General features: G+C 47.9%; 1 protein-coding gene across 4 annotated transcripts; it reads right to left on the minus strand.

Moving 5' to 3' along the window:
• Positions 1–3342: 3342 nt before the first annotated feature.
• LOC100846530 lies at positions 3343–10617 on the minus strand. Of its 4 annotated transcripts, none has more exons than XM_014902174.2 (12): positions 8944–10617; positions 8711–8818; positions 8416–8607; positions 8220–8269; positions 7429–7562; positions 6557–6675; positions 6277–6486; positions 5520–5789; positions 5221–5350; positions 4738–4871; positions 3737–3817; positions 3343–3641 (listed from the first exon to the last, which is right to left on the minus strand). In XM_014902174.2, exons 1-12 carry the CDS (start codon positions 10480–10482, stop codon positions 3555–3557), a joined length of 3054 nt encoding a protein of 1017 aa, XP_014757660.1. In that variant the 5' UTR covers positions 10483–10617; the 3' UTR covers positions 3343–3554. The 4 variants fall into 4 exon arrangements, 1 of the variants encoding a protein (XP_014757660.1); XR_732230.3 differs by having other exon boundaries at positions 3574–3641; positions 3737–4582; XR_002966511.1 differs by having other exon boundaries at positions 3574–3641; positions 3737–4871.
• Positions 10618–11403: the final 786 nt, after the last annotated feature.

An 11403-nucleotide genomic window follows, 5' to 3' on the forward strand; every position in this document is an offset into this window, starting at 1 on the left:
CACAACACCCCCACGTGTCCCGACCGCCGGTAGGTGAAAAAAGGAGTCGAAATCGGCCCCCAAGCACTCCTCGAGCAAGTACCGTGAAACCACACTCAATTTAGTTCCCTAAAATCCAACGATACAAGCTCCCGAAGAAGCAACCACTTGACGAATCGCAATTCGTTTGGCCCTGGAATTCAAGCCATGCACATTCCACACTAATAAACTAACATTCGCATCCATTGACAAGCCCACCGAACCACCACACACCAAGATAACCAACGGCTATCCGGACACCGCCACCTCATTCCCCTCCTCTAGCGGAAGAGCCACATTCTCCCACCCGAAGAGCGAGAGAATCGCCGTGATGTGCTCCGCCGAGAGAGGACGCTCGAACAGCTTGATGAAGGCCTGCAGGGCCTCGTCGCCAATGCGATCACCCTCCCTCGCCACGCCCACCCGGTGCATGAGAGCACGCTGTTGCCTAGTAGCGCCTCCCGGAGTGGCCTTCCTCCCGGCAATGTGCTTGCTGCGCCGTGGGGAGTGGTGTTGCACCACCTTCCTCCTCATCCTACGCTGTGTTGACCGGGCAAGCACCGGCGACGAAGTGCGCCGCACCCGCACGCTGAAGGCCTCGACATCTAGGGCCGCAGCCACCACAGGGTCCTCCACCGGAGTGGAGGGAGAAGCAGCCGAAGGCAACGCCTCCGCGGACTCCACCACTAGTGAAGCCTCACCCGACAGGCTCACCGTGAACATGCTCAGCATCGACTGCTCCACTGTAGCCGCCGCCGCCGACGGAGGCGACGGGAAAGCCACCGCCTGAAAATCCACCGGCGGCAGGTCGAGGGAAGGCGCAGGAGCCGAGGAGCGGCTAGACGGTGACAAATAGGTCGCCTCCAGCCGCATGGGATCCCAATCATCGGTGGTCGTGAGCGAGGGAACACACCAATCGAGGGTAGGATCCGGCGACAGCACCTTGCAGGGGCGCACCGGCCTGAACTCCGGCGCCGTCGCCAAAAGGCCCCCGCGCCGCTCGTCAGCCACGCCGCCCATGGCCCGACGCCTGAAACCACCCGGGTGATCGCCAAGATCATCCTCATCCACACGCCCACGAGAACAGCCGAAGAAGTTTTGCCTCGTTCCCCGCGCAGGCCGACGATCCCCGTAGCCCCTCCCAAGGTTATCATTGTGGCCACTGTCCCCGTCATCGGACGGCCAGTCATCCGAAGAAGGACGATCTGTCGAAGCCGTAGTGTCCTCCACTCGCAGGAGATGTACAATCACCCTGTACTCCAGAAGACTGACCTCTGACGGGACCACCATCTCAGGCGGCACCAACAGATCATCGTCCTCCTCGTCCTCGAGCACCGGAGCCTCGGGAATCTGAAGCAGCAGCTCCCTCGGGATAAGACTGGGGTCCGAGGTCCAAGCATAGACCTGGAAGCGCCCAAGATCAGCTCTGTTCTTAGTGTCAGGACACACCCTCTCGACAGCACACGCCAGCCCAAGCAAACCCGCCGTCGTGCCGGAGTTCCACGCGTGAGGCGGCACGCTTTGATCTCCAAGTGTGTACGGAAGAAGGCCGTAAGACCCACCGCCTGTCGGAATCGATTCCAAGCCGAGAACCTCAGGGAAAACCCGCGCCCGTCAATCGACCCGGCGGTCAGAACGGCGTCGCGCGCCCCTCGAGAGTTGAAGACCACCAAAAAATCGTCCGGCCATAAGCTGTGGGGTGTGAAGCTCCCCCTCCAACTCCGGGAAGCGAGAGCAATCACCCGACGCACAGCAGCGAGCGCCAAACGCGGTCTCGTACCAGTGACCGAGACCACCGTGCTCCACTGAAGAGCGACTTCCGCCGTGTCCACCTCCGCCGAACGCGGGATGATGCAGAGCTGCACACGAGGACGGAGGGAAGCCGCCCCCAAAGGCAGTGCCTCCCCAGCCTCCACCAACGGCAGCCGAGGGCCCACAGCCACCGATGCCGGCTGCACCATCACGGGAGGCAACACCGCCACAGGCACAACGGCAGGAGGCTGGGCGGGCACCTCCGGCACCCTCGGCCCCAGGTGAGCCAGCAGGGCAGGACCCGGCTTGGGGTTAGCCGGCCCAGCACCAGCCCCCGCCACCGCCCGCGAAGCCGCACGGCGGGCCAGAGCGCGAGGAGCCGGAGCCACCCAGCGGTCCTGAGCCGGAGCGCTCTGGGAACCCGCAGCTGCCGCCCGCGGAGCGCCATCACCATGAGGGCCCAAACAGGCGGCCATCGGCACTTGCCCCGCCGCCGTCGGAGAAGAGCCCCCCGAAGGGCTGCGCCTCGAATGGCACAGGCTCTCCATGTGGCCCTCGCTGCCACAACGGAGACACTTCGTCGGATTAGGGTAGAGAGCCACGACGTGGTCATCGCCCAAATAGTTGAAAAGCAGCGGCCCGCCAGGTCGGCCAACTCTAGCCGGACCACCAGCGCAGGGAGAGGCGCTTGCGAGGCCGAGGCGCGCGCATCCACCCCGCCCCATCAGCCTCAGGATGACCAACCACAGCCGCCGCCTCCGCCGGAATCACCACAGAGGCCAACCGTCGAACACCTTGCGCGCGTGAAGGAGATGGGGGCACCTCCTCCAGCGAATCCACCGAAGGGCTCCCGCTGTGTAGCACCTCGCAGTAGGAGCGCACGGACGCCATGCTGGCGGATTCCGGCGACGTCTCCCTCCAACGCCTCTCCATGGTGGAAGGCTGGGAGGACCCAGCCGGCGTGGCCGCCATGGCTAGTCCAACGAGCAGGGGAAGGGAAACCGCTAAGAGAGGGAGAAAACGAGATGGCCATGGTGGGTGGCCGCCGGAGCCGAAGCGGCCACCGGCGGGAGGGGGACGCCGACGCCGGAGTGGCGGCAGCGGTGGCCGGAACCCTACTCGCCAGAGAGAGAGCTTTTCTCCCAAATTCCCTCAGATGCATTTGATGGGAGACATTTGATGGAGCATAGCACTTCAGCACCAAATTGTGCAATACTCCCTCCGTCTCATATTAAGTGACCCAAATTTGTCCAAATATGAATGTATCTATATCTAAAATGTGTCTAGATATATGTAATAGAAAGTCACTTGATATGGGACGAAGGGAGTACAATCTTGCGAGGCTCTGATGGAGCATAGAGGAGCCATATTAGATCGAGTCTGTCGGTTTTTTACGTACACCTGACCAAAACATATCTAGGTTGAAATCTAGGCATCAAAGTTTTCTTTTTTACTTGTGTTGATCACATAATGGATAGATGGCAAGGGAAAATGGAGCGGTGGTGCCTCTGGGTAGCACTCCATCCCTGACATGCATCCATACGTTATATCCAAAGTCAATCACCACATTCCTTGAAAACAAAAGTCAATCGCCACAAAGCTTTTCTTCTCTGTTCAGAATCAAAGAACAATTTATACAATCCCTGAAGCGTTTTTCTGAAATTCGATGTCAGAGTGACCTATCTATGGAAAAACAACATCGAGATGGTAACACGTCAAAAGTACTAAAAATTTGTTTCTGATCTTATGATGGTAATCTTCAGTCTGGTGAGCTATACACTGATCTACTTGATGACCTCAAAAAACAGAACTTCAGGCTGGAGCTTGCAGTCCTTGAAACTTTCTAGCAAATGCTCCCAAGTATCTATTTTCTGCATACAGGATATTTTACATCATCAATAATTTCAGAATCGAATGGCCACAAGAAAGAAGACAACACCTTCACCAAGACTCAGAGGTTGCTTACCTCAACTGTCTCAGAGTCGTATATGAGCCAATTGCTTTCGTCACGAGCAAAGCAGACGTAGCGCTCATCGGCATAGCAGATCTACAACGTTTAGATTGCAAGCAGGCATAAGATGGAATCTTGCAAGTACATTATATTTGCAAGGCATGACTATGGCATATGCATATGCAGGAAATTATGTAGCTGGAGCATTCGACCAACATTGCGATAGGCCTGCAGGCTGCAGTAACACTTAAAACAGCTATAGAGTTACTTCATTAAAACATGGGATCCCATAAAACATATAGAGAAAAAGGTGTGCAGAATTTACTCCAGTTTATGATCTCCAACCTCACCATGTGATACCCTATTAGATAAGATCATATGACAGGAAGAGAATATCGCAAAAAGTTATAGTTGAGAGAGAATCAGAGGTTACAAGGTCCGCCCAGGTTACCTACCTATCATATTTTTCCCATTTTCAGTCAACGGAACATTTGAAGAAAAAGTTCAGCAACACCAGGATCACACAAGCTATCGATTATCTCCAGAATTCTTCAATCCTCCATGCATTTTATACCAGTGAAGTAGACAGGACAACATATGTCACAGATAGGACCATTTGACAACTCGCAAATATCTCCCCAAGTATTATATGACCAACTCAGATATTACCGTATTCCATTTTTATTCTAGAAAAACAGGAGCCTCCCTTCAGTCTAACAGTAATACCAACTGGCTGTCAGCTTGCGAGTATAATCCAACATCTATGCTGATAATTAAGATGCATCACACGCGTCTCAAAATTAAGGTAGCATCCAGCACCAGCCCAGGAAGAAGTGACAAATAGCATCGAACATATAAACTCTGAGGACAATGTATATCAACCAATACCAAATTAGCTCATTGTTTTCTCCTCCTTTTGGGATTACATTAACATCAGAATTAAACGATCGAAATATTTTGTCCAGTTCTTTTAGTAACTGAATTCTGGAGAAAAGAAAGATTTGTTGTGCACATACCATTGAGGCCACAATATACTTAGTTGCAGAATGACTACTTCTGCAAAAGAATTCAGCGTCGAGCGGAGAACTAATACCAGCCAGCACTTCGGAGAGAGTGTCCTGGCTTTCACTGCCACTCGCCCAGTTCAAAACTGCAACATAACAGGAAAACGAGGCAGCATAATGAATATTTTGGTTTAAATTATGGCAAGAAAAAGATTTACGAATCCAGTAACAGCCACCACAAGCACGAAATTTCTCATCGCCGAACCATATTTTGGTTTAAATCATAGTTCTTTTGCTTGGAACATTTGTCTTGAGTGGGACATGCATCATTATTAAATAAAACAAACCAATTTTATGGAAAACACTTGGATTTACGAATCCAGTAAGTTGGATTGCTGTAATTAGTTGAACAATAACTGTCAAATGTAATTTTTCATTTATGCATAAACAAGGCCACAGAAATTGCAATTTACTATTGTAGACAGTCGTATTTACCTATTGTAAAGCAATGTGGCGTGTTTAAAAGAAAGAGACCAACATTCTCTATAGTTCCACAATGCTTGCAGGTGTTGCCCACAGAGAATTGAACATCCAATATATACTGAAGCTCTGCAAACGACTTGATCTGCAGAAAATGGTCAAAGAGGATCTCCAGTCAACCGTTCCTACTTGCATGAATACTCTTGGGCAAAGAGTATCTCCAGTCAACCGTTCCTACTTGCATGAATACTCTTTCATCGTATATCAACCTATACAAGTTCATCTAGACAAGAAATCAACTGCATAAGACATACCTTTGTTGTTTGAGGTGAACCAGCATCAAGCATATGGAAAAGCGTTGTATACAGATAATTGTCAGAACGCTCCCCACAACTGCAGCTCATTTGCGCATCGAAATTGATCCCGAAAAGACTATGTGTTGGGCATATACAATCTCCACACGTGATCGGGTTTACTACATTTCGCTCACTCCCAGTGTTGGAACTAAAACTCAAAGAAGTTTCTAACATATGCAACTCAATTAGAATTGTTATGACAGTCTTGGAAGCAAAACTTTCACCAACCTGCAACCAGAATTGATTCAGCAGGTTTACCCCTTATACTCAACAATGTCCAGGCATATGTTTGTAGTCTCGAACAGATTAGTTCAACAATTAACACATAAGTTAAAAGAAATAAAGAAAGAATAAAGGCATGCAGAAGTACAAATCAAACAACATAAACAAACCTAAAATTTTCAATTCGAGTGTATATACTTGATATAGCATTAGAGTGCAGACGGAAGAAATGGCAAGAAAAAACAAATTAGTCCTCCCATCCTAGTATAAAAAGAGGATTATTCCTGTTACTAAGTTTAAAAGTACCAGACCCAAATTTTGTTGGAAAACATCACAAATCTCCACAATCACCACAGAGCAAATGAAATGAATTGAAGAATGCATAAGCAGTTAACCAAATTATACTCCCTTTTCACGCGGTAACCTAGCTTTTCATAATTTTTGTTTCAACAAAATTCCCAAGCAAATCTAAACGATGGTATTGACGGTATACCTTTTCGTATATACTGCTGTCATTTGCAAGTCTGCATAGAATGTTCTTCACAGAAGTCAGAATATCGAATGTCGGGTAAGGTTCATATCGTTCCCAAGCAAAGAAGATTCCACAAAGTATGTCAGCAATGCAAGGGTTCTCACTATATGGATTCCATTTAAGTTCCTCGGTTAGAAGTTTATCTCTGAAATTCTTCAAATTGCACAATGACTGCACGAATTCATAGGAAATTAGAAGCGTACACATGAAAGATCACATAATCCATACAAGTGTCTATTACCTGTATGATTACACGCAAGCTAAACAGGACTTTGTTAGCATTGTTATTTTCGTAAATTTTAACGCTTGGCTGACAGCTGGAGCTGCTTGCCATTTCCCCAGAAGATTGCCCAGAAGTTCCTGTATTATGAGACTGTCGGTAAGAACAATATTTGCAGCATTACACAACATATTACGATTACCCAGTTTACTGAAGAGACCATCACGTTGAAAAAAAAAACTAGTAATATCATGAATATATTCTTGGACCAAACCCCAGATTATTAAAGCAACAGAGTCTTGCACTCTATGTGTTGCAACATCATCATATCGTGTCCTAGCCATGGTATAGAACTATGCATATGGATAAATACATGATTAAAGCCTTGGGACTTGGGAGATAAGCTTGTGTAGAAATATTTGCAAAGAAACTGGGATCATCCCACAAGCTAAGAAAACAAGACTAAGACAACGCCTTTCTGTCGTTCTGGCAATTGTATTTTTTGTCTGCTATTGACTCAAAAGGAACAATGCTCCTGGAGGTGAAATTGTCACACGGGTTCGAATTCATTGTCCTATCTACAAAATTAAAATATAGATAGTATAGTGCAAATACTAAAATGTCATGCAACCACAGGACAGATATGGACAGCATAGTGCTAATATTAGAAAATCATGTAATTTCAGAACAGATCTCGACATGTCAGTCTTACAAAGTAACAGGTAATGTTGCATATCTCCAATTAGATCATACATGGAAGTTCTTAATAAGTCTGGATAATTATTTCTTGATCTGGACTGATGTTTCAGACTTGTAATGTAATCACGACCACCCGTTTCAGTAAAAAGAAAGTCATGGTCACTTGTGCAGGGACAAGAAGTTGCAGCTGTCACCTTTCTTATCTATTTCCACATTTGCGATTCTTGCAGCTAGCTTCGATACATCAATTTCTTCCGTGTCAACTATTGGATCTGATGATTTTTTATCTAGCATGGTCCCGGAATTCCCATCTTCAACAAGAGCCTCACTGCACCATTCACGGAACAGAGGACAATTAATTTAACAAACAATATTGCATTATCTACAGCATATGCCTAATCTCTTTTGTTAATTATGTTATAATCTACTCCCTCCATTCGTAAATATGAGATGTTCGAGCTCTGTCCTAACTCAAACTTCTTAAACTTTGACCAAATTTATAGGCAAATTACCAATATCTACAACTCCAAATTAGTTTTATTAAATCTGTCATGATATATATCTTCCTCGTATGCTTATTTGATATTGTAAATTCAAGTACGTGTTTCTATAAATTTGGTCAGTTAAGAAAAATCTAGAACATCTTAGAAACGGAGGCAGTAGTTACGTACAGTTACTATTTATTACATATCTGAGACTCGTTATTTTCTCATTCATCAGTTACAGACTTCCTCATAGAGGGGCAGAAGGATAGTGTCAACCATGAAGTACTGAAGGTTTTTTGCATGCACACATAATCCAATCATAATATCCAGTCAGTGATTCTTTATGCTGGCTACAACATCTAATGTGGGTACATTCAAAATAAAAGACATTGATTGTGGTGAGAGGTCAAACATACACCAGTGCAGAACCAGTAAAACATAAGCATAACTATATAGGTAGAGTAAGCATGCAAAATAATAAGACAAGGATCGAATAGTACCTTTCTTCAGTTTTTTCATCATCCACAATTGTCTTGTCAAAGCCTGCAGGCTGTAAGCAATTTTAAAAGTGTTACTGTGTTAGTGCTTCAAATTCCTATAGATTGATTAACAAAACAATTAAATGTTGGAGAAGTTATTCCACAATCAATGCATGAAAATCAGTTTGATAAAACCAGTAAATATAGAAAATGCAACCTTCATGTCTTCTGTATCTTGGTCATCGCCACATTCATGGTTTTTGTTTCCATCCAGGTATTTGCACATGTATTCCAGCATCATTTCGCTGCCAGGGGCATGAACAACATCCGGGAACACGGTGTCAATATCAGAATTGTCAATACTCTTACTGGAAGCTTTATCTTCACTTGTGTATTTTATCAGTTTAGTCTGCAAAGACGATTATAGGCTTAAAAAGTCAGTGCACTGTTGGAGTAAACAAACACATAACTAGCCATAGTTTATAAACAAGCAACTGTAGATGTAAACGAACCCATATGAATGATTCCGCAAGGGGCAACATGACTGCGTGATAATCCAATACAGAAGTTGAAAGGAAATCACACCACAAGTCTTGGATTTTACAACGAGCCTTATCAAACTGCAATGTACAAACAAGTTAGAGATTACTGTGATAAAGACAATCATAAGCACAGTAGTGCAGGAATGAATCTAACTAAGAATTGTAAGTCCAAACAAGGGAATACAATAGGGACATTGTCAGACCTCGGCGCTTATTTTGTCTGTGGGTAAATTCTTCAACTTCTGCTTCATCTTTTCAAGGATCTCGGATCCTTCTTTGCATTTCTTCTCTCGTATTTCAGCAAATGGTACAGCTTGAGTTACTGTAGATGGTGGAATAAACAAGAGTTCAAATATCTGATCCGTCTTCTTGAAACAGAAGAAGTAATTGTCCTCAGAGTCTTGACAAACTGTTATAAAATCAGAAGAATTATCATTCACAGATGTATCGTGATTCTGGTTTGGATCTAAGACTGTCTGCAGCATCAGTAGGTCTTTCTCTGCTGGGTGCTTGCTACACATGTGTCGCCAGAGGGAACCTGTATCTGGTAACTTCTTTCCAACACAATAGGGGCAAATCCAGAACCTCCATGACCTGGTTTTGTTCACAAAGCTTAGTGCATCAGATATGGTCCTTGCAGCCCAGTGGCTATTTTCAGAAACGTCATCACAGTACTTTTGCAGCTCAACAAGTCTCACTGATAGGAAGCCGTCCTGCTCCTCGCTTGTCATGGAGTCCCAGCAAACCTTGGCCACCCACAAGAGTCTCCGTATTAGGTTTGCGAATTCTTTGTTGATAGAAGATAACCTATCAGCACGCTCCTGGCCAATGACAGATCCAGGAGGCACGTCCTCCAACTTGGGGTCAACAGGCTGCTCTATAGTAAAAACCGCCCGAAGGAACTCAAGGTACGCATCCTCATAGAAACCCAGGACGAAACAGAGCTTGGCACGGAACATGCTGAGCACGATCGAGGCACTGAAGCGGTTTACCGCTTCGGTCACCTCGCCGCGGATGCAATCCAGAAAGGGCCTCCTGTCCATGGTCGCGTCAAGGCCACGCACGAAATTGAGCTTCATGTATGCCCGGAACAACTGCGCGCGTGCCGAGTAATGGCAACGCTTTGCGAGATCATTTGCCGTCTTGAGCGCCTGTGCCGCCCCCTTGCGATCGTCGGCGTCGAGCTCGACTTCGAGTACCTTGTTGATGACGAGCGGGACATGGCGATCGCACATCCATTGCCGCATGGCTCGGAAGCTCTGGCGAGCCATTTCCCTTGAATTCTCCACCCGCTGGTCATTGGTGGTGTTCGCGCGCGCGTCCTCGTCGATCATGACGTTGTTCTCAGCCGGGTCGATGGGCGAGGGTATTTCGATGGCTCGCTGGATCGCAGCGTCCGCCTCATCGTGCTTCGACTCCTCGAACAGCACCCTGGCCAGGAGGGCGGAGATATCGATGCAGTTGGGGACGAGCCGCTTGGCCTCGGTGACGTAAAGCTCCGCGCTGACGAGGTGGTGCACCGCGGCCTCCTTATCGGCCGCCCTTTTAGCACGCTGAGCGTTGGCTTGGTGGACGAGGGCCGCGGCGAAGAGCACGACGGAAGATCCGGGGTGCCCGGCCGCGAGCTCGTGGACGTGCGCGAGCGCCTCGTCGTGGTGGCCGTCGCGGTCGAGCATCACCGCCGCCTTCGCCTCCGTCCGCATGTCGGCTGCAGCGCCAGCGCCAGCGGCGGGTTTGACCATCGCGGAGCGTGGCGGGGAAGTTGTTCTAGGAATCCGACGCGGAGGAGGAGGCGACGGCAGGGTGGTCGCACGTGAGGTGTTTGGGGAAATGCCGCAACGGCAGCGGGAGGGCCGAGGAGCGGAGTTTGGTTTCGTTTGGTTTGATTTGGTTTGGGAGGCCAGGAGGGCGCGGAAGCAGCACATATATGACCTTCTGGAAGGTGCTCTGCCAGCTGTTAATTGCCGTGAAGAGGGAAAAAACATCTAGATGTTGAAAATCATATTCCGGGGAAGATGTATCGACTCGGAGAGACGGTTGCTAAGCACAAGCACACGAAAACAAAAACCGGATTAACTATATGATCAGTTAGTGCGGTTTTTTGTTAATATAAAATATTTTTTAAAGGGTCTGTATTAATCTGTACCTATCTAAAAAGTACGGACCGTTTCCTTCACCACGCGTTCAAACCTTCCCCTCCCCCACCCGTGCCCCTTCATTCTAGTTGTACATTGCGTATCTTTTTCTCGTTCCCCACCGTACGATTCTTTGTCACTGTACCGAGTCCATCCCCTCCATCTCTCCCGGTGCTCCCGCTCCTCCCCGCCGCCCCCGATCTGGATGGCGCCCGGGGCTCTTCCCCACCGCCGTCCTCCCCGAGATGGCGCCCCCCTCCTCACCGTGATCTCTCTCTCCGATCCGCGCACGCTGCTGCATAGTGGAGAGAAGGCGCCTATAAAAACAAAATCATTCTCTTAAAAACTAATCTAGGTCTTGCTCTCTGACGAGTGCCTAGACGGGAGGTCCTATACTTCCACTCTGATGACTAGGTGCGCAGGAGTTCCTCTATTTCCTCTGCAACAATGTGAGCCGTCGTCGTCGCAAATCATCAAGCTTTCTGATGAGAGAGACAGAGATGGCGAAGCCTCGCTGGACCTCGCCGT

This window comes from Brachypodium distachyon, chromosome 4 (assembly GCF_000005505.3).
Source record: "Brachypodium distachyon strain Bd21 chromosome 4, Brachypodium_distachyon_v3.0, whole genome shotgun sequence".
NCBI lineage: Eukaryota > Viridiplantae > Streptophyta > Magnoliopsida > Poales > Poaceae > Brachypodium > Brachypodium distachyon.

What these genes read in the sequence shown, in the direction of transcription:
- LOC100846530 (XM_014902174.2), bottom strand. Translation starts at nt 10,482, where the DNA reads ATGGTCAAACCCGCCGCTGGCGCTGGCGCTGCAGCCGACATGCGGACG. An exon ending in AGTATATTGTGGCCTCAATG is followed by an intron (nt 3,818 to 4,737) that starts GTATGTGCACAA and finishes TAAACGTTGTAG; the next exon opens with ATCTGCTATGCCGATGAGCG. An exon ending in ACGACTCTGAGACAGTTGAG is followed by an intron (nt 3,642 to 3,736) that starts GTAAGCAACCTC and finishes TCCTGTATGCAG; the next exon opens with AAAATAGATACTTGGGAGCA.